At 36.9% G+C, this 23,885-nt stretch overlaps 1 protein-coding gene across 1 annotated transcript; it reads left to right on the top strand.

Moving 5' to 3' along the window:
* The first annotated feature begins 13,279 nt into the window (after positions 1 to 13,279).
* Positions 13,280 to 19,441, top strand: LOC110725291 (G-type lectin S-receptor-like serine/threonine-protein kinase At1g34300). The gene is made up of 2 exons (XM_021904782.1): positions 13,280 to 17,598; positions 18,114 to 19,441. Exon 1 carries the CDS (start codon positions 13,543 to 13,545, stop codon positions 16,039 to 16,041), a length of 2,499 nt encoding a protein of 832 aa, XP_021760474.1. The 5' UTR covers positions 13,280 to 13,542; the 3' UTR covers positions 16,042 to 17,598; positions 18,114 to 19,441.
* The last annotated feature ends 4,444 nt before the right edge of the window (positions 19,442 to 23,885 follow it).

Raw genomic sequence — 23,885 nt, 5'->3', positions numbered from 1 at the left:
GCCTTTAAACTTTCCCGCAACCTTAACCACTAATACATTTATTTTGTTATTAAGAAAATATTTGAACAAGAAATTCAACATGGAAAATTACCGATAGAAACTTTGAGATGTGCACACGACACGTTTAAGATGGGTCTAAGTACGTGATAGATACGAGACATGTCCTTATAGAATAGACACTGCTACCCACATAGTCAGTCACATAGAACGTCAGATGAATGGAAGCCTGTTTGCCTTGTTATATTGCACTTTGACATTAGCCTATAATAAAACAGTTTGACTAAGAATATTCTTCATCTTTTGGCTTAGGCTGTATTTGACAACCTGAAATACTTGTAACCCGTCATTATTTTACAAACCTCTTAGTACGTAACAAAGCTGTTAATAATTCGGCCTTTCACGTGAGGCCGAATTCACATCAGAAATCGCCAACATGAACACAAACGAAATCTTTAATTGCGTATAGGAACAAAACGAACCACTTCTATTCTCGGAGCTGAGGTATATGAAGAATGGCTTTTTGGTCCCTTTCATTCAGTGGTTAGGACATCGTCTTTCAATGTCGAAGACACGGGTTCGATTCCCGTAAGGGATAGGCACTCATTCTCGGCCGCTGTCAGTTAGTGTTCATTGCTAAGTGATTGCTCGCTATCTGGCTGAAAAAGGTGGTCCAGAAGCTTCCTCTCTCCCAGCAAGCAAGACGAGATCACCACTTCTCTCAGTAATGGACTTTCTTGAACAATTTCATTGCCTTAGATGCCTTTTCATAGATTTTCGAATTTCCGACGGAAAGAATCTCCATGCATGCCTTCTTTTTCTTCTCCTCTCAGCCGTCCATTTTTGTTCTTTCTAGGTTTGTTTTTGTTAGGCATTGAACCTTGCCTTAGGTGCTGAGTGGTGTCCTCTCTCTCCTCTAATACCTAAAAAAGAGTTCCGTGTATAGGGCTTAAAGCTTCAACCATGGCATGGCAGTAAGTTGGCCCAGTCTCTTTCCCAGCCTTCGCCTTCTTCAGTGGCCAAGTTGAAGCATCAACGGCTCTTCGGCCTACCATCGCCTTTCTTGAAAAAGAAAGTTGAGCTTTTCAATTGAAGCTAATGCTGTGCTGTCCTTCCCTTGAAAAAGAGAAAGGGAGGACTTTTTTTTTAAGCTGCTAGCCAAAACAAAAGAGATTAGTCTCTTGATCGATCGATTGATTGGATCAAAGTACGAAGAGGTTTATTGAAGTGTGAGATCAGCCCAAGACTAAGGCCGAGCAACTAGCTGCTGCACGTCTATCTATCTTACCCCACTCTCCTACTCTTTAAAAGGCCGGCGGAAAGAGTGCTCTGCTCATCTTTCTTACGGCTCGTTAACGCCCCCTTCGGCTTCTACAATTCTAAAAGGTAGTGTCTTTTTCCTATTCTTATCGGTAAATAGCGTTTTGTTTTGAAGCTGTTGAGCCTTTTGATTTTGATGGACAAATTGACAAACTCGACTAATGAATGTTTTGAGTCTTTGGTGAATAAAGGGTTCAAGCAAAGTTCGTTCCGGAGTAGGAACTTGGATGCGGAGTAGCATTCTTTAAAAAGCCTCGTGCAAATCTCACGTTCTAGTTTTAATTGTGAGCACTCAATAATATAAAGTCGGAAAGGAACTCAATGACTTATGTTAAAGACTACTGGAATAAAAGTTAGTTTTAAAAGATAATTTCTTAAAGAAAAGATAATTTGTAAAAGTTTTAATAAAGATAATTATCGAAGATAATTATCTAGTTGTTTTAATAAATAATAAATTTATCTTTTCAAATAAAATCTTTTTAAACAAACTTTTGATAATCTTTTAAATAAATATTTGATAAAGTTAGCAAGTGGTTTTTCTGTGAGAAAATCTTTTATACGGCTAATGGTTATCAAGTTGTTAGGATAGTGGTTTAATTAGATAAGGCTAGGAAACCTCTTCATGATCACAATCTGTCAAGATAACTCCACAAGTTGTTAGTGGGTTGTTGACATGTGGACGTGATTATGGTGGAGGTTAATGACTAAGCCTTCTCTATAAATACTCATGCAAACTATCTCAGAAAAACATAACTCTTGAGCATAAAAATTCCAGTAGCCATTTAATAACATAAAGAGAGTTATTTTCCTTCATATATTCTTGAGTGCAATAGGTATTTGTAATCACAGATTGTATTCAAGTACTTAGGGGTTGGGATTGTGAGTTTGTAAAGTGAGGTCAAGGAAGCTTCGTTGCTGAAGTCTTCTGTGAGAGTTGGGAACAAGTTCCTAATTTGTGGAACTTGTTAACGGGTTTGAATCTTCACTTGTAAAGAGTTTGATTACTTAGTGGAAATTTAGAAAAGCCTATATCTTCTCTCGTCACTATTTCATTTAGTTAAATTCCGCAAAAAGTTTTTAGATTTCACCTCAAATACAATTCACCCCCCCTCTTGTATTAGCCAGTTAGACTTTCAGTTGGTATCAGAGCAGGAACTCAGAACACGCAGGCAACCCTGTTGAGTAAGTTCCTGGAAAATGGCTTACACAGAGGAAAAGGAATTCGGGAGTACATCCATTCAAAGGCCTCCATACTTCAACGGCAAATTTTATCCTTATTGGAAGGATAAGATGGAAATCTTTATCCAAGCAGAGAATTATCAGGTATGGCGAATTATACAAGTAGGAGATTACGAAATTACGAAAACGAATGCTAATAATGAGGTAATCCCTAAACCTATGGATGAGTATGAAAAAACTGATTTTGAAAAACTTGAAATGAATGCTACTGCCAAAAAGTTTTTAATTTGGGGACTTGGACCCGATGAACATACTCGTGTCAAAGGGTGCAAGTCCGCAAAGGAAATTTGGGATCTTCTGGAAGTTACACATGAAGGAACGTCAGATGTTAAACGTTCCAAAATAGACATTCTTTTGTCTCAGTATGAGCGCTTTGAAATGGGAAACAAAGAATCCATTAAAGACATGTTTACTCGATTTAAAGGTATTACTAACGAACTAACGTGTCTTGGCAAGATAATTCCTATAGATGAGCAGGTCAGAAAAGTCTTAAGAAGTCTTCCAGACAATGACAGATGGAGAGCAAAGGTTGCAGCGGTGCAGGAATCAAAAGACTTCACCAAGTTCAATCTGGAACATCTTGCGGGTTCCCTCATTACTCACGAGATCCAGTCGAACAATCGGACTCAGGAGACTGTCAAAAGTCAAGGGCTAGCATTAAGAGCTAATGAAGAATCCGAAGAGAAGTCTGACATCGATGAAGAAGAAGCTGCAATGTTGGTGAGAAGGCTGAAAAAATTCTACCGTAACAACAAGTTTTTAGACAAGAAGAAAGGATACAGTAAAAGAAATCAGGAACCCAAAGCCAAGTCTTCTTGTCACAAATGTGGAAGCACCAACCACTTCATCAAAGAGTGTCCATTATGGGAATCTGAGAAAGGCAAGGGAAAAGAAGCTGATCAAAGCAGAAATTCCAAGCCTAACTTTTCTAAAACAAATTTCAGGAAAGCAATGATTTCCACGTGGGGAGAATCAAGTTCCGAAGAAGAGGAACAGGAACACACAGACGATGAAGTAGCCAATCTCTGTCTAATGGCAAAGCATGATGATGAGGTAGTCATTCAACCTAATTATTTGAAATCTCTCTCAAAGGATAAATTAATCTCTTTATTGTTAGAAACCTTAGATGAATATAAAGAATTATGTGCAAAACTAAGGCAAGCCGAAAAGGCAACTGGAATTTGTAGAGATCATGTTAAGTATCTGAATAGCTTAAGAAATGATGTTCAAGGCAGATTCTTTGAATTGTTAGATAAAAATATTATGCTAAAAGAATCCCTTGAAAGAGTCAAGAGTGAGAATATCATGCTGAATATTGAATTGACTCAATATAAAATGTTGTGTACTAACATTGATTCTTGCAGGTCTACTGAAGTTCCTTTAATCATGTTTAATAATGAACTAGAGCATGTTAAGAAAGAGATAAAGGAAACCAATGATAAAAATGAGAAACTAGAAAAGGACCTAGAAATTGCAAGAAAAAGTAAAAATACAGCAAGCACGGGTGTTCCCAAGTGGGTAAAGGAAGCTCAGACAAAAAGAACAGAAGGTCTAGGCTATGTTCATAAGAAGAAGTCCACTGGAAAGAAAAAGAAATATGTGAACTTACCTAGTGAGACCGTTTGTTCTTTCTGTGGTAAAAAGGAACATCGCAGTGAAGAATGTACTAAGAAAGCAAATCTGTACAATAAGAATGTGAATTATGTTTGGCAGAAGAAATCTGATTTAAATGTGTCAACACAGGAACCCATGAATGAAAGGGTTCCTACTACTAACTCTTAATTTCTTTTGCAGGTCGAAGTGAGGGGGAACAACCAGTGGTACCTCGATAGCGGTTGTTCTAAGCACATGACAGGAGATGAATCCAGATTTCTCTCACTGACGGCCTATACAGGGGGAACAGTGACCTTTGGAGACAATAAGAAAGGCAACATTGTTGCTGTTGGCAAAGTAGGAAGGTCAAGTTCCCATGCAATTGACAATGTATTTTTAGTCGAGGGTTTGAAGCATAATCTACTCAGTATTTCTCAGTTTTGTGATAAAGGAAACTTTGTAAGCTTTTCTTCTGAAAAATGCAAAATCATCAACAATAACACTGGTAAAATCGTTTTGGAAGGAACTCGTAAAGGGAACACATATACCGTGGACCTTAACAAAGTTCCAAAATACAATCTATCTTGTTTAAGTGTTATTGAGGATGATCCACTTCTATGGCATAAACGTTTTGGACATGCTAGTCTTTCATTGCTTGACAAATTAAGGTCAAAGGACTTGGTAATCGGATTACCTTCTATCAAATTCCTAAATGACAAAATTTGTGAAGCCTGCATCAAAGGAAAGCATGTTCGATCATCATTTAAATCAAAGAAAATGGTAAGCACCACAAAACCATTGGAACTCATTCATATGGATTTGTGTGGCCCCGTTAGAATTCAAAGTAGAAGTGGAAAAAGATATGTCTTAGTTCTTGTGGATGATTATTCTAGATTTACATGGGTCATATTCTTACATAGTAAAGATGAAACTTTTGATATGTTTATGACTTTCTTGAAAAAGACACAAAAATCAATAGGTAATCAACTTATTCATATGAGAACTGACCATGGTACGGAATTCGAAAATTCCAAGTTTGATGAATTTTGCAGAGAACAGGGAATAAGTCACAATTTCTCAGCGCCAAGAACACCACAACAAAATGGTGTGGTTGAGAGGAAGAACCGAACATTGGAAGACATGGCAAGAACAATGCTAATAGCAAGTGGGCTTCCAAGAAATTTTTGGGCAGAAGTCGTCAACACAGCATGCTATATCGTCAACCGAGCCATGCTCAGACCAATGTTGGACAAGACACCTTATGAACTGTCAAAAGGGAGAAAACCTAATATTGCTCATTTAAGAGCTTTTGGATGCAAATGTTTTGTTCACAATAATGATAAAAGAAATCTTGGAAAATTTGATGAAAGGAGTGATGAAGCAGTCTTTTTAGGATATGCATCTAATAGTAAAGCTTATAGAGTTTACAATAAGAGGACTATGTGTGTAGAAGAAAGTATACATGTGATTTTTGATGAAACTAATAATTATGGTTGTATACAGGAATATGAAGATGGAGATTTTGAAATTGGTCTCACTCGTTCAACAGACCAAGATGAAGAATTAATTCCCAGAAAGCAGCATGTTCGAATTACTGAAAATACTAATAAGGAACCTACTGAAGTTCCAAATAATACTGAAGCCTCTGATCAAAATACAGAAGAAACAGAAAATACAGAAGGCGAAGCAAATGCAGAAGCAGAACACCATGAAGAAATGGAAGAAAGAGCAACTCAAAATAACACTTTTATACCAGCTCAATCATTCCAACCAAAGCCATGGAAACATCAAAGGTCACACCCCCTGGATAAAATTATAAGTGACCTAAGCAAGGGAACTCAGACGAGATCCCAACTGAGAAACTTCTGTGCATTCAACGCCTTCTTATCAACACTGGAACCTCGAAATCACAAAGAAGCCTTGGAAGATGCTGATTGGATTGTTGCCATGCAAGAGGAATTAAATGAATTCGAAAGAAACAAAGTGTGGCACCTTGAACCCAAACCAACAAATCAAAAGGTTATTGGTCTCAAATGGGTATACAGGAATAAGCTAGATGAACATGGCACAATTGTAAGGAACAAGGCAAGATTAGTTGTTAAAGGCTACAATCAGCAGGAAGGTATCGATTTTGAGGAGACTTTTGCTCCTGTAGCTAGATTAGAAGCAATTCGTATTTTAATTGCATTTGCTGCATTTATGGGTTTTAAACTTTATCAAATGGACGTCAAATGTGCTTTTTTAAATGGTTTTTTAAAGGAAGACGTCTATGTTGAACAACCACCTGGATTTGAGGATCCAAACTTTCCTAACCATATTTTTAAACTTGATAAAGCACTGTATGGATTAAAACAAGCTCCAAGAGCATGGTATGAAAGACTTTCAAAATTCCTTTTACAAAATGATTTTAAAAGAGGAAAAGTTGACAAAACTTTGTTCTTAAAATCAAAAGGAACTCATTTATTAATTGTACAAATTTATGTTGATGATATTATTTTTGGTGCAACTAATGAATCCTTGTGCAAGTACTTTGCTGATTTAATGAGCAGTGAGTTTGAGATGAGCATGATGGGGGAACTCAACTTCTTCCTTGGGCTCCAAATTAAGCAAACTAACGAAGGAATAATGATCCATCAGCAGAAATATGTGAAGGAGTTATTAAAAAAATACGTGTAGGTCTTTGTGCTAGATTTCAATCGGATCCAAAGGAATCGCATCTAACAGCCGTCAAAAGAATTCTACGATACTTGAAAGGGACGGAAGACTTGTGTCTGTTTTATCCAAAAAGTGACTCGTTTGACCTAAAAGGATATGCTGATGCTGACTATGCAGGAGATTTGGTCAATCGTAAAAGCACATCAGGTATAGTCCAATTCTTAGGCTCTTGCATGGTTTCTTGGAGTTCCAAGAAACAAAACACTGTTGCTCTATCCACTGCCGAAGCAGAATATGTGGCTGCTGCTGCATGTTGCTCTCAATTGCTATGGATAAAACAACAGTTGCGTGACTATGGCATTATTTTAGAGTGCGTTCCTATTCATTGTGATAACACAAGTGCCATTTGCATTTCTAAAGATCCAGTACAACACTCTAAAGTTAAGCATATACATATAAGGCATCACTTTTTGAAAGATAATGTTGAAAAGGGCTTAATTAAGCTAGATTTTATTTCTACTGAATTTCAAATTGCTGACATTTTAACTAAGCCTTTAAGCAGAGACAAGTTTGAAAAGATGCGTGTGGAATTGGGGATGCTACGGCTCAAGTGATTTTTGTTTGGAACCCCTAAGGTAAAATCGGATGTAACTAACAATGCTACGCTCAATCTTGTGTGAATAACACAGCTGAAATTACCCAGGGGAAAGATTTGTGAAGTATTGAAAAGTCACTTATACATACTTTTAATATGTTAAAAGTATTGAGCCATGTTGTTTCAAGTTCCTTTTTCATCATTCTTTACTCTCTGTATCATGATCACGTAAATTATCATCATAATTTACAATCAATCTGCTCTCATTTATCTTTTTCGTTTTTTTTATTTTTCTTCTTGTTATTTTCTTTCTTATCTTGTATTTCTATCTTATTTTTTATTCTTATCTTTTTCCTTCCTTATTTTTTCATGATGAATTTTTCTATTCCTCATAGAATTCAAAAATACAAAAAGATCTTATTTGCTACGTAAGATAAGAAGCATGTATATCAACTTCTTAACTTACGATTTTATTTTATCAACATTGAATTAGATGAGTGCAATTATTTCACCAAATTAAATCCTACTACCTCTAAAACTACCCCACTACCTCACAGTTTAAACCGTCACTTTTCTTTCTCACTCCTCCCCATTAAACTCTTTTTCTTCTTTTCACTCCACCTTCACCTATCAAATCAATTAAATTCCCCATACACTCCCATAACCGGCCTCACTCTCTCTCCTTCCTATTCACACTATTCATCTTCTCCTTCCCTTCATTTTACCTTCAACACCATGAAAACCAACCGAAACACCACCCCAAAAACCCGATCACCACCATTCAAACCCTCCTCAAACACGGGGTCTCCACAACCGGTGCCAATTGCGGTGGTGCATCCATCTGCTCAGCCAAAGAGGAAGGCTAAGGCTGTGAAGGGCGGCGACAGGAAACGGCGCGCAACCACCAAATTCCCATCATGGAATTACACTCTCGGATATCACATCAACTATGATTGGTGTGTGGCGAGTAAGTTCACTGAATTTACTTCTTTAATTGATTATCAAAAATGGACTCACTTGTTCCAGAATTGTTCTCATTACCCTGTTTATCCTAAATTTATTTATGAGTTCAAAAATACCTTTCAATGTGATAATGGTGTGTGCTCGGCCGTAGTTAATGATATTCCAATTTCGTTTGATGCCAATTATCTTGGAAATCTATTTCAAGTTCCTGTTAAAGGCTATTGTTCTTATTTAAAGCACAAACAATCTGTAAACATTGGCCATAATGATGAATGCAAAATCCTTCAATTTATTGGAGGAAATCCGAAAGTGAAAACTACTCACCATCATGCCCTAACACCCCTTCATAAGCTACTGTTTACCTTCACCTGGAAGGGTATAGTACCCCGTTTACAAAAACGGAGTACCGTATCACTCTTGGATGCCTCCCTCATATTCTGTCTTGCATGCAAAATACAGATTCATTTCCCTGCTCTAATGATTGAACACTTGAATTTTTATGCTCAAAAGACCACAATTCCATATGGCTCTTTCCTTACTGTGTTGTTCAAATCTTTTGGTATTGATGTTGAATGTGAATCCCCAACATATCTCAAACCCGATAATATCCTCTCTGAACAATCATTACTTAGACTGAGTCTTAGGCTTACAAATGGCAAAGTATGTTTTGTGCCTCGGAAAGGAGGGGAGAAAAAGAAAGGGAAAGGGAAAGAAGCTAAGGAAGAATGTGATGCAAGCAGTGACCAGGGTAGTGAGGAGGCTAGTGAGGGTGCTACCACCTCCAGTGATTCTGAGGGAGATAAGGAAGAAGAAAAAAGTTCTAACGGAGAGAAAAACAAAGAAAAAATACTTGAGGGAGATGTGCAAGGAGAAAAACAGGAAGATTCTGAGGGGGAACATATGGAAGTTTCTGAGGGGGAAGCTCGACAATCTGACTTACATGAGGGGCAGGGAACTGATCAAAGTGAGAGGGAACATACCACAGACTCTGAGAGCACAGCTGGACCACCTGTCATTCCTGTGTTTACAGGGGGCCTTAGAAGGAGTAAGAGGAATGTGGTCAAGCCTGCCCTTTCTACTACACACCCTGTGACTGTAGAAACCATCAGCTCCTCAGACAAATCTGATTCCACCTTCAAACCTACCCAAGTTCCCTCTTCCACTGAACCCTCTTCTATTCCTGTCTCACCTACTAGGCAGCCTTCTCATTCACCTTCTCCTCCTCCATTTCAGCCTACTGGCTTTGCTGCTTTCTCTGGAACTCGTGTGTCTGTTTATGATTTTCAACAGGTTCAAGCAGATATGGAGAAGTTGACTACTCTGGTGAGCAAGAAACTGGAGGAAATGGCCTCGGAACTGCTTTCTCTTAAAGGCCAGGTGCAGGCTCTGGCAGATTCTCAAGCAACCGGATTTGCAGGCGTAGAGGCAAAGCTTGCACAGGCTGAAGGCAAGTTTAGTGAAGGCAACAAGGAGATCTTGGAAACTATCAACAGAGTAGCCTTTGAGGAAGTCGAGGAAGACTCTATTGATCCCACAAATCCAACCCTTGATCCTACCAATGCAGCCTTTTAAATCCTTGATTGCACTTATTCTAATTTCATATGTTGAACAATTTTATTTTGGTCTTGTTTAATCTCTCTGAACTTTGGTTTGTACGCCTTTATCCTTTGCTACATTCTCTATGTTCCTCTTCTATTTCCTAAATCGGAACTTGGCTCGTATTTTTCATATGATTGTGTGAGGTTGCTGATGATTTAGTACCTAACTTATTTTTGCCTTGCATTATTTGAGCTCACTATTCCCTACGTAGTCTAGTGGGAGTATAGCAAAATGTTTTTTTTCAATCTTTTGATAATGCCAAAAGGGGGAAAAGACAAACTTCATGGCGGCTAAAGTGTTTACCAAGGAACTCACACATCGAAGGTACAAACTTTTCTAAGTTAATAAAGTCCTAGTAATCTAAGTTTTTAAACTTTTTCTAAGATTTTAAAGTCTTTGTTAATTTTTTCTCTTTTGCTCAGTCTTTTTAAAATAAATACTTTTTAGCTTTTTTTTAAGTTCTTTAATTACTCTGTTTTTTTTTGTTTTCATGTCTTACTTTAAATTTCTGTTGCATGCCTGGATGATTTTATTTACTTAAGTTTGTCAATGTTTGTCATCATCAAAAAGGGGGAATTTGTTGAGCCTTTTGATTTTGATGGACAAATTGACAAACTCGACTAATGAATGTTTTGAGTCTTTGGTGAATAAAGGGTTCAAGCAAAGTTCGTTCCGGAGTAGGAACTTGGATGCGGAGTAGCATTCTTTAAAAAGCCTCGTGCAAATCTCACGTTCTAGTTTTAATTGTGAGCACTCAATAATATAAAGTCGGAAAGGAACTCAATGACTTATGTTAAAGACTACTGGAATAAAAGTTAGTTTTAAAAGATAATTTCTTAAAGAAAAGATAATTTGTAAAAGTTTTAATAAAGATAATTATCGAAGATAATTATCTAGTTGTTTTAATAAATAATAAATTTATCTTTTCAAATAAAATCTTTTTAAACAAACTTTTGATAATCTTTTAAATAAATATTTGATAAAGTTAGCAAGTGGTTTTTCTGTGAGAAAATCTTTTATACGGCTAATGGTTATCAAGTTGTTAGGATAGTGGTTTAATTAGATAAGGCTAGGAAACCTCTTCATGATCACAATCTGTCAAGATAACTCCACAAGTTGTTAGTGGGTTGTTGACATGTGGACGTGATTATGGTGGAGGTTAATGACTAAGCCTTCTCTATAAATACTCATGCAAACTATCTCAGAAAAACATAACTCTTGAGCATAAAAATTCCAGTAGCCATTTAATAACATAAAGAGAGTTATTTTCCTTCATATATTCTTGAGTGCAATAGGTATTTGTAATCACAGATTGTATTCAAGTACTTAGGGGTTGGGATTGTGAGTTTGTAAAGTGAGGTCAAGGAAGCTTCGTTGCTGAAGTCTTCTGTGAGAGTTGGGAACAAGTTCCTAATTTGTGGAACTTGTTAACGGGTTTGAATCTTCACTTGTAAAGAGTTTGATTACTTAGTGGAAATTTAGAAAAGCCTATATCTTCTCTCGTCACTATTTCATTTAGTTAAATTCCGCAAAAAGTTTTTAGATTTCACCTCAAATACAATTCACCCCCCCTCTTGTATTAGCCAGTTAGACTTTCAGAAGCGAAGGCATTATTGAATGAAAGAGATGCCGGGCCGGTCAATTGCATTAAGTAGGGGATGCAGGACCTGTCTTAACCACAAGTGCATTCGTCGATCCCACCAAATTTTATTCCAAAGTTTGTATCTTTATTTTGGACTTTAAAGTGAAAAAAAAGGGTGACAAAGGGTATACTTTCTTTTCTATATAGCCGTCTCATCAATGAGCGTAGATTGATAGAAATGGCTTTTGTGCTGGTCAATCTGGGCAATCGGGTGATGGATAAGCTATTGATGGTGCCGGTACATAAGCCAAATCAACTGGATCTCCTTCAAGCACTCAATCTGTAACAGGATATGCCTTTCACGCTACTAGCCATGGATCAATAACTCTATCTACTAATCATGTTACTCGTGCTATTCATACTCCGTATTTCGTATAAGCCACGAACTTCTACCGTATTTTTTTTCACTTTTGACTAAAAATTTCAGAAATTGCAGTAATTCTTAAAAAATCAACTTAGAACATTCAGAATATCTGAAATTTTGGAGGAAGAAATTGAAAATGTAGAACATTGGAATTTTCTTTTCCTAACTTCCTACTCAGCCCCAACAACAAGAAATTGCGACAGATTATTGTTAAAGAAAGTAATAAATTAGGGGCCATGAAAATAAATAAAAAAGGGAAAATATTCAAATAATGAATTTATGTGTGATATGATGTTTGGTGAAATGTGTAACTACGCTGTCAAGTTGCTAATCAAAAGATGAAAGTGATGCATATACACAGTTGGCGTTCTTGCATAAAGTCAATAACTATGGCTCCACCCCCGGTTTGGGGTAAAAAAAAAAAAACTTGAAATACCCAAAATATTAGGTGATTCTCTTTTACCGTGAGTCTTCATCCACTCAAAAACTAATACATATGTCTAATAACTTGTATAAAATTTTCAAAAACTTATACGTAATGTCTATAAACTTATGTCTATATTTTAAAAATCTAATAACTTATATCCGTCTCACTATTAATCTCAACTTACATATATAATACTTTCTCTTAAAAATATTTTTATCATTATGGCTCTACCAGCTTGTCCTAGTTCGTGGAAAATGATTTGCTTTACTCACTTTTTTAGTATCCAATTTCATGAAAAAGGGTACTAAAAATTTTAAACACATAATGAATACAATTATTGATCAAAAATTTTTCTTGAAAGGGAAGTTTTTAAAAATGACTTTTTTATTTGAGGATTAAATTTATTTGATAGGGAAGATTTTCATTTGATTTTATGTATTAAAGTATACTTAGGTCTGTAAGCTCACATAATTGGAATGAGATTTTCTCATACTTCAATTAAAAAATTGTACTCCATAAGACCAAAACTCTTAGTTTTAAAAATTTCTTTATTTATCATAATACAATTATGAATTATCAATATACAAATTATTTTAACACACCGAGTTTGAACAATTATCAATAATCAAACATAAAAATCAATGTCAAAAATTTGCTAACAATAAGTCAACTACAAGTTTAAAGGTATTAGAACTTAGTTGTTAGTTTGCTCTAACTAGTACGAGTATTAAAATAAATTTACTATTTAAATTTATTTATTCGATATAATTTAATAATAATAATCGAATAGTTTTGACCGAGTTTATTCACGAATATACATTAATTTTAGTAGCCAGCATTGAATCATACTTGAATAGTTGAATATGCGTTCTTCAATCCACTAAAAAAGTTTTGGACAACAATTCAACAAATCTTCCACCTTAGGTAAATCATCCATTATACAAGTAGATATTTCACAGCATTGTGTTGACTTGTTCTTTCTGCATTCCTACTATCTGGTCTACTTACCGTGTAAAAAATGCTACAACTCTCAAATTCAATTCAATACTTATTACTATAACCCACAAATTCATTTGCAAATCCAAACCAAATCTAAATATATACCCAGATCAATTTGGAACAAAATCTTTCAATCTTAAATTTCCCAAATGAAAATGAAGCAAAATCTTACAATTTCTTCAACATTCATCCTCATCTTCATCTTCATCACTCTTTCAGCTTCTGCAGATATTCCACTGGGTTCATCTCTTTCAGCTTCAACCCCAAATCAAACATGGCCTTCTCCAAACAAATCTTTCTCTCTCCGATTTCTCCCATTAAATTCTTCCTCTTTCTCTCTCTCAATCACCTATGATTCTCTTCCCATTTGGTCTATTTCCGCCGTCGCAGACTCCGCCGCAACTTTCTCGTTTCTCGCCAACGGGAATCTCCGACTGCTTTCCGGCACCGGTAATCTGTTGTGGCAGTCGAATACTTCGAATTCCGGCGTTACACATGCTACCCTTGATGATTCTGGTAATTTTTCCCTAAAAAATCGGTCTAATTCTGTTGTTTGGACTACTTTTGATCATCCCACTGATACTATTGTCCCATCTCAGAATTTTAATGTTGGGATGGTTTTGTCATCTGGGTTGTATTCATTTACTTTGAATAAAACTGGGAATTTAACTTTACAGTGGAATAAAGATATTGCTTATTGGAGTTTAGGGTTGAATGATACTGTAAGTGCTAATTTGAGTAACCCTAGATTACAGCTTCAATCAATTGGGATTTTGTCACTTTATGATGGTAATTTAACTGGTTCTGTGATTATGGCTTATGGGAGTGATTATGCTGAATCTGGGGATATTTTGAGGTTTTTAAGGTTGGATAATGATGGGAATTTGAGGATTTATAGTTCTAGTAAAGGTAGTGGGAGTGCTACTGTGAGATGGACTGCTGTTAGTGATCAATGTCAGGTTTTTGGGTATTGTGGGAATATGGGAATTTGTAGTTACAATGATACTAGTCCTGTGTGTGGTTGCCCGTCGGAGAATTTCGTTTCCGTTGATCCAAATGATAGTAGGAAAGGGTGTAAGTTGCGGAGGGAGATTAAGGATTGTCCTGGGAGTGTCGCGATGTTGCAGATGGAGCATACTAAGTTCCTGACGTATGCTCCTGAGACTTTGAATGATGTTTACTTTGTGGGTATTTCGGCTTGTAGGGGCAATTGTCTTTCGGGTAGTTCTTGTGTAGCTTCGACTACTTTAGCTGATGGATCGGGGCAGTGTTATATTAAGACATCGAGTTTTGTAAGTGGATATGAGTCTGCAGCTCTACCTAGCACCTCGTATGTTAAGGTTTGTTCCCCAGCCGAACCAAATGCCGCTCCTTCCTCTGAGGACGGAGGAGGAAAGGAGAAGCTGCAAGGTTGGATCATTGCAGTGGTTGTTCTAGGTACCCTTGTTGGATTGATACTATTAGAAGGAAGTCTGTGGTGGTGGTGCTGTAGAAAGAGTCCGAAGTTTGGAGGTTTGTCAGCTCAATATGCCCTTCTCGAGTATGCATCAGGTGCACCTGTACAGTTTTCATACAAAGACCTCCAGCAAGCTACAAGGAACTTCAAGGAGAAGCTTGGTGCAGGAGGTTTTGGGGCGGTTTACAAGGGGATCCTTGCCAATAGAACTGTCGCTGCAGTGAAGCAGCTCGAGGGTATTGAACAGGGGGAAAAACAATTTAGAATGGAGGTTGCTACCATCAGTAGCACCCATCATTTGAATTTGGTTAGGTTGATAGGCTTTTGCTCTGAGGGGAAACATAGGCTTTTGGTTTACGAGTTCATGAAAAATGGCTCTCTTGATAGTTTCCTCTTTGCAACAGAGGATGAATCAGGAAGACTCCTAAGTTGGGAGCATCGGTTCAACATCGCCCTCGGAACTGCAAGAGGAATTACTTATCTTCATGAGGAATGTCGGGATTGCATTGTACACTGTGATATAAAGCCAGAAAACATTCTCTTAGACGATAACTACAATGCCAAAGTTTCAGACTTTGGCCTTGCAAAGCTTGTAAACCCAAAAGACCATAGATATCGCACCCTCACAAGTGTAAGAGGTACAAGAGGATATTTGGCACCTGAATGGCTTGCCAATCTTCCAATAACTTCAAAATCTGATGTATATAGTTTTGGTATGGTGTTGTTGGAGATAGTGAGTGGCAGAAGAAACTTTGAAGTGTCAAACGAAACAGACAGGAAGAAGTTCTCTATTTGGGCATATGAGGAGTTTGAGAAGGGAAAGGTGGGAAATATACTAGACAGGAGGCTTGCTGACTTTGCTGTGGATATGGATCAAGTGACAAGAGCAATTCAAGTTAGCTTTTGGTGTATACAAGAGCAGCCATCTCAAAGGCCTATGATGGGTAAAGTTGTGCAGATGTTGGAAGGGATTATGGCGATTGAAAAGCCTCCGGCCCCAAAGGCAGCCCCGGAAGGTTCAATCAGCGGGACTAGCTTGAATATGAGTGGTAGTATTAGCGCTCTTTCCACATTTGCCACTTCAGCCCCTGGTCCCTCGTCATCATCCTCATTCCAAACTCCTTTAGCTCAATCTTCTATGAGTGTGGAGAGGCATACTTCATCCCTTATTTCTAGAGAGACAACCTCATAATCAATGAGTGTTTTTGTTACTCGTGTAAGATGTATGACAGTAGTTAAAATCCCATTATAACTTACGTTGTTGTAAATTGTGGAAGTTCTGTAACTATCCCTGTGTACGAGTTAATTGCTCTGTTCGCTTTGTGTAAATCTTGAACACAACCAAGTTGTGGATGGGATCAATATCAAATTATCAATGGTAATGCATTATAACTTGAAAACAGTTGTGCAATTTTTCAAGTAGTACTACCTTCGTGTTTATTTAAGTGTTAAACTTACCAATTACCAAATACGAACGTATTTCTCTCCACCACATTCATTACTTTTAGGAAAATTTGCGAGAAAGGACCTTTTATATTGACTTGTTTGTGAGAAAGGACCTTATATATACATAAAATAAAAATAACAGATTAGGACCTTATTTCAAAAAAAAATAGTTGTGAGATGAGAGCTTATTCCAAAAAAAAAAAATATTTTGAGATGGGAGCTTTTGATGGAATCTGGCCATTTAACTACAATTTCCCCCGTTGACTATCACGTGCCACGAACGTAACATTGAAAAAAACCACCTCCACCTCACCACCCCTTCCCCAACCCCTGCGTCCCCCCCCCCCCCCTCGCATGAACGGCCACCCCTATCCCCTCTTCGCCTTCCCCAATAACCCCACCCCGTCCCCATAGCCTCCCCTTATTCCCTCTTCGTCACCCCTCCACCTAGAAGCCCCACCCTACCCAACCAACCAACCACCACACTCTATCGAAACCTAGAAAACCACCTCAAAAACACTCCCTTAAAACCTAGAAAACCTGCCCTCCCTCGAAACCCAGAAATCGAAGGACGTTTGTAGTAGGTTTCGAGATGTATCGGGGGTCAGTTTTAGAGCGTGTTCAAGGCTGGGTTCAGGAATTTGGGGTGGTGGTGGTTATGGTGGGGATGGGGCTAGGTTCGAGGGTCGGAGTGGAATTTTGGCGAGGTGGAGGGGGTTTTCGAGGGTCAGTGTGAGATTTCGGCGAGGTGGGAGTGGTTTTCGGCGAGTTGGAAGTGGTTTTTGAGGGTTAATAGCCAGATTCCGTCGAAAGTTCCCATCTCACAAAATTTTTTTGAAACAAGGTGTCAATCTGCACTATTTTTTACAAGGTTCTTTCTCACAAACAAGTGACTATGAAAGGTCCTTCCTTACAAATTTTCATAAACTATTACCATAAAATCTTTCTTTTATAATATTTTAATACACAAGTGTTTCACTTACATTTTATTTTACTCAAGTCAATTAAATTGCATAAAATCATACGTTGTTTGCCTTAAAAAAAATAAAAAATAAAAAATAAAAAAATCCTCTCTAATGGACTAAAAAGCCCATGCATTCACTTTAATAACTAGTGTATTAATTCACTATAATTTCATCTTGTCATATAATTGCATCCTTCATCATCAAGCCTGAAGTTTCTGAACTTATCTCTTTTCCCCTCTTTCTCTCTCCTCTCTACCCTTTCCAGTTTGGGTTGTTGATTAATGAGACTCATTTCATCCAAACTTTTGGTCGATTTCTCCATTGAAGCAGCTTCTAAGGTTAGATATCTTTATTTTTTATCATAGAATATCAATTTCTCAATCTAGGGTTTATCGTTAATTTTATTCAATTTAGGGTTTGGTTTGTATAACCCTGCTTTAATGTCATTACAAAACCATGATTGTCTGTGATATTATTGATTACCTTTTCACGAGTTTTGTTATCTTATTGAACTGATAATTGTTATTTAATTCCCTATTTTAAATAAGTATTTTCAGAATTTGATTTGATCTGTAATTTGTATACTCAGTAATTAAGGCGCTGGCGTATGAAATTGATCATTCAATATCCAAAATTTTAATCTGCTTGTTTTTAATTGGAATCAACTAATTCACTCCAATTTAATACCTAATTTACTTCCAATGTGATTGATAATAATTCAGTTGAAGAACATATTATTACTTGCAAGATGATAACTTTTGATAAGAATCTGTAGCATTTGGAATTAGGAGACATTGGAGAAGTATGTTAATGTTAAAAACAGTTGAAATTCACCTAATTTATTTACTTGTAGCAAAATGGATTCTGGGGAAACAAACTGCATTCTTCCTGATGATCTGTTTGAGGGTATCCTTTCAAGGTTGCCAGTGAAAGACTTATTGCGTTTGCGATGTGTCAGTAAGTCATGGTGTGCCCTCATTGACGATTCTATCTTCATTTCGCTGCACCACCGTGCTCAATATGCCATGTCCAAAGAAAATGGGGATGTGCCTCTCCTTCTTATGAAGCGCGCACCTGAAAGTGTTAGCCCAACTTTACCTCCAAGCCAATGGTATCTTCTCTCTAAACAACAAGGGGATGACATTGTTTTGAATTTGAATTCTGATCTAGAACGTGGTAAAAATTCTATTTTCGCAATAGATCCCTCATGTAGAATAGATAAAGTTATTTGTAGAGGCAGTGCAAATGGCATCATTTGTCTTGAACTTTGGTGCATCGGTCAAGAATGGACGAGGGTTTGTATTAGTTATTGCTTATGAAATCCGGCCACAAGAGATTTTAAGATGATGGCCTATCCTGATGCACCAGATCTTGATCTTCAACATGGACGCAATGTTGTGGTAGTTGGTTTTATGTTTCATTCAATGTCTAATGATTTGAAGATTCTGACTAAAACTTGTGTTGTGACAAAAGATTAGCATACGATATTTACTCTTTTAACACCAACTCTTGGAAGAGACTTGAGCCGCCATTGTTATTGGGTTGTCTTGGCGTTATTCAACATCCTGTTATGGATTCATGCATAAATGGTGTTTATTATTGGATTTCCCGAGTCATAGGAAGTCATTTGCACCCTAAGCTAGCTCAGCGTCACTTGTATTGGGTCCTATCATTTAATATGAGCACTGAGCTTTTTAAATTTTCTGATCTTCCTCAAGTGGATTGAGATTATTTATCTGTTCCTAGTGACACAGATTATGATACTGGGTTGTACAAGGAATGTCTCGCAATATTTGTCACCCGCAGATTCCGTCCTGAGTTAGTGGGTAGTTTTTACATTTGGGTAGCCACTGAATTTGATGATGACTTTGGAGTCACATTGGCATGGCAGTGTCTGTTCACTTCCAGACCATTTCCTACACCTTATGGTCCAAATGTTATGACTGCACGAATGGATGGTGATCTGCTGCTCCACATCGATGGTGATCATCTGTGCGTTTATAATCCCGCAACAGACAATATCTCGAGTTTTAGTACAACAGTTGAATTTTGTTTCAGCTATGTTGCGAGTTTGTTCCCTTTATTAAGGAGGGTTGTCCAGAATTAAGCTCATCTTTATGTTGGTGGTTTCTTAGAACATTTGTGGTTACTCTGGTTAGAGTATGGATTTGTTTCAAATTGTGTTTTGGGTTGTATTACACAATAAAATTACTGGCTTCTTATTATTTTACAAGGGTAGTCTTATCTTCAATGTTACCCTTTTCATCTTTTTACATTTTAAGTTCATGTTTAGCTTCAAATGTATCGATAGCTTCAATGTACAATTTAGCTTATCTAGGCGAATAATATGTTTTTTTTTTTTTTTTTATAAATAAAATGATTAAATATGGCCAAATCATGTTTGATTAGGGAGAGAAAAGAAATAGAAAAAAAAAGAGCTTTGATTAGAAAAAAATAATGAGGCCAAAACAGATAAACAAATTTAAATCAAACCAAATTAGCTCTGATAAGTTGAACATAATCAGAAAGGTTCCCTATTTTTCATAACTAAAAACGGGAGGGAAGGATGTGACTCCTTACCAAATTAATATAAACAATATAATCATGAAAATTTATTGATACATTCTTGTATAACTTTTAAAAATGAATTAGACATAAAATTGCCATAAACATCATCTTTGGCCTTAAACAAGACATAATTACTTAAAATTAGGGATTAATTTACATCTAGCTAAGTAATTGCGAATGAAATACGTTTATGTACACCCCCTCCCTCCCCTCTCGTCCGGTCTCATAATTTTTACGGAATAGTTTATCACTCTGAAATTTTGATAATTAATGTTTAGATACTAAGTACCTTTTAGCAATCATAATTATTCAAGTAACATTTGCGAGTTGATGAAAACACACATTCTTATCTATTTTACTCCGTACTAAATGATTGTTGGTGTAGTGGTGATTGGGACTACACTAGGTAGGGAGAACCGTGTGTTTGATCCCCCACAACAATAATTGAGAGGGGACTGAAACCTAACCTTCCAAAACTGATCTCCGAATCCGGATTAGCCCAAAGGGTGAAGCAGGTGAAACACCAAAAAAAAAAAAAAAAAAATTATTTTTATTTAAAGTTTAATCTCTAATTTCAAAATGCTTATAAAAATAATATAAGATCGAAATTCAATATCCGGAAACGTTGTTGTCAAATTAAAAGTTGAAATGAGTATAAAATCACATTAGCATATCATTGAAGTATCAAAAATCATTCCCTTTACTTAGGCATCGATTCTATATCCCTAATATCTCGACAATGGGGATAAAGTAATGTGCCTACGGTTAGCTATATGTTACGCTTTATTCAAGCAATTAAGCCATGAAAATTAAGAAGAAAAAAAGAGCCACTTTGTTATTGCTAAGATGCTGTTTTATAGTTAATTTCTAAATTAATTATGCTTTGCATACCTAACCTCGCCAATTAATGAATATGATTATAAGAACTTCTTATAAAATAAGGTTTAATATATGCATATAAGTATGTCATTGGATTGGACCAACAAGAAATCAGCTTCGTGTCAAATAGGAATTATTTGCCGTTAAAGTTTCTTAATGTTGATTGCTAGCCTTTGGCCAAAAAAGATTCTGTCACTTGACTCACTTCTGTATTTCTTTTCCTCAATTTAGATAGGCTATTTTAGTGTATGTTGTATAAATTATTGGCTTAATTAGAAATAAGATTAAATTAGGATATATTCATACCTAATTAACCCTCGTTATCGACATGATTCATATATCAAGTGTCGTTTTTTATCGACATGATTCATATATCAAGTGTCTTTGTGTTACTATCACAAAAAAATAAAATAAAAAAACATTGTTAGAAACATAGTTTAATTATAACTTTGAAGTAGGACCAATTCAACTTTTGAGAAGCTATATACCACAATTATCATTATAATTAATTATATTACATCAATACACTTCCTATTAGAACACAAAACATAGCATCAAACACAAATCTATATTGCCAAAGACGACGTTATTTAATAAAATAATAGGTCATATTTCGAACAACCTCTTGAAATTTCTCTATAGTTTATAACAATTTACTCATTCTCAAATAGTAATGTTGTATGTTTGTTATTTTCTTAAACTGAAAAGCATTGTTCCAATTTTTAAAAAAATTATTGATCAATATATGTAAAATAAGATAAATTCTATATGCTTAGTTCGCTCATGTGATGGTGAAATCAAGCCCTCATTTATCGCATCGCGAACAAAATGGCAATCAACTTCTATATGCTTAATTCCCTCATGAAAAACAAGATTCCTTGCAATATGTAATGCCGATTCACTATCACAAAATAGTTTAATAGCTTTAGGATGTTGCACACCCAAACTCAACAATAAAGCCTTAAGCCACTTTAACTCACAAGTGACTCCTGCCATGGACCTGTATTCCGCCTCTGCAGAAGATTTAGAAACTGTATCTTGCTTTTTACTTTTCCAAGAAATCGGTGATTTTCCTAAAAACACTAGCCATCCTGTCAACGAGCGTCGAGTGAGTGGACACGCCGCCCAATCTGAGTCACACTATCCCTCTAATGTGAGCTCACTATCCGAACGCAACAATATGGCTTGGTCGGGAGTTCCTTTTAGATAGTGAACAACTAGCAAGGCGGCCTCCCAATGTTCTATGCGTGGTGCCGGCATGAACTGTGATAGAATGTGAACTGAGTAAGCTAGATCCGGTCGAGTGAGCGAGAGATATATAAGCTGTCCCACAAGACGACGATAAACTTTGGGATCCTTCAGTAATTCGCCACTAGCATGAGCAAGTCTGTGATTTTGTTCAATGGGAAATCCACTAGGCTTTGCTCCCAATAAACTTGTTTCAGAAATAATATCCAGAGTATACTTTCGTTGACACAAAAATAATTCAGACGAACTACGAGCCACCTCAATACCCAAAAAATATTGAAGTGAACCAAGATCTTTCATTTTGAAGCAATCACTGAGATATGCCTTGAGAACCTTAAGTGCAACGGAATCATTCCCATAAATAATAAGATCATCCACATAAACTAAGACATTAATCTGAGTTGTGCCGTTAGTATATGTAAATAAGGAGTAATCAGAATACGATTGGAGAAAACCATACCCCTTCAAGGCCGACACCAATTTTGCAAACCAACACCTAGGAGCTTGCTTCAAGCCGTACAATGACTTGCGCAACCTGCACACCAAAGAAGGATCCGAACTCTCAAAGCCGGGGGACAATTTCATGTAGACCTCTTCATCTAGATCACCATGCAGAAAGGCATTATGAACATCCATTTGATGTAATTCCCAATTCTTGCAAGCCGTTATCGCAAGAACAGCTCGAACAGTGGTCATCTTAGCTACCGGAGCAAAAGTTTAATCATAGTCAATTCCAGCTTGTTGATGATTACCGTACACCACTAATCTTGATTTTAGGCGCTCAATATCACCATTGGATAAGTACTTGGTTTTATAGACCTATTGACTGCCAAGAGCACGGTACGTTTCCCGAGAGGAAGATGCTCCAAGGTCCATGTACCATTGTCTTCTAAAGCACAGATTTCTTCTTTCATATATTGACGCCACCCATCTTATTTCATTGCCTCCTTGAATGATTTTGGGTCCTTACCCTTGATAATAGCTGCACGAAATTTCTGATACTTGATAGAAAAAATTATCGCAATTTATGTAATGTGCTAAAGGATAAGGAGTACCTGAGGAGTGATTGGAAGGAAAGGAGGACAGACTATCAGCAAAAACCGTATTTTCACATAATCACGATGTAGGACATTTGGAAACTTTTGATGAAACCCACGACCCATGTTATCTGTGGGTTCTAGTGGGCTCGGTGATGAGCTGGTCCGAATCTGGAGAGTTGGTGGGCTGATGATGAAGAGCTGGAGGCTCAGTGTTGGGCTGCTGAACCGGCCCAGCTGGCGCTGGGTTTCCAGCGAACAGACCAGAAGGTGCTGCCTGGTGTCGCTGGTCCAGCCAGCTGGCACTGAGTTTCTAGCGAGTAGCCCAGTAGAGGGAATTCTAGATTGGGCTTCTTCTTGATACCCATTCGTGCTCAAATCCTCATCATTCAATCTATCAAAACCTAAGTTGGTTGCATCTTCAAATATTGCAAAATCATTTTCGACAAAGTCACTATGTACATCTTGATCATCATTGCTATTGCATATAATATTGACATCCTCCGGACATTTATACGGGAAAATCTCCTCAACAAATTTCACATCTCGTGACACAAAGAACTCTTTAGTGTCAAGATCAAACAATTTACAACCCTTCTTGCCAAAAGGATAACCAACAAAGACACACTTACGACTTCTACTTGCAAACTTATCACCCTCAGTCGTAAGTAGGGGTATGATTAAAAGAAGGAGGTTTATTTTTGGGGGGAATGTGTACTTGCTGCTTTCAAAATACTTTTTGATAAACCTCCTTCTTTTAATGTAAAAGGAGAGTAGGGGTATGATTAATCAAGTGTGCGACAGCAAGTACACATTCCCCCTAAAAATAAATAAGCAAATTTGCTTGAAAGCGTAATGCCCGACCAACTTTCAAAATGTGTTTATGTTTGCTC

Source organism: Chenopodium quinoa, unplaced genomic scaffold (genome assembly GCF_001683475.1).
Source record: "Chenopodium quinoa cultivar QQ74 unplaced genomic scaffold, ASM168347v1, whole genome shotgun sequence".
NCBI lineage: Eukaryota > Viridiplantae > Streptophyta > Magnoliopsida > Caryophyllales > Amaranthaceae > Chenopodium > Chenopodium quinoa.
The sequence above is the reverse complement of the archived record's forward strand: the minus strand, read 5'-3'. Positions and strand labels throughout refer to the sequence as shown.

Bases quoted from the DNA above. Each gene is read 5' to 3' on its own strand.
- LOC110725291 (XM_021904782.1), top strand. From the start codon at position 13,543: ATGAAAATGAAGCAAAATCTTACAATTTCTTCAACATTCATCCTCATC.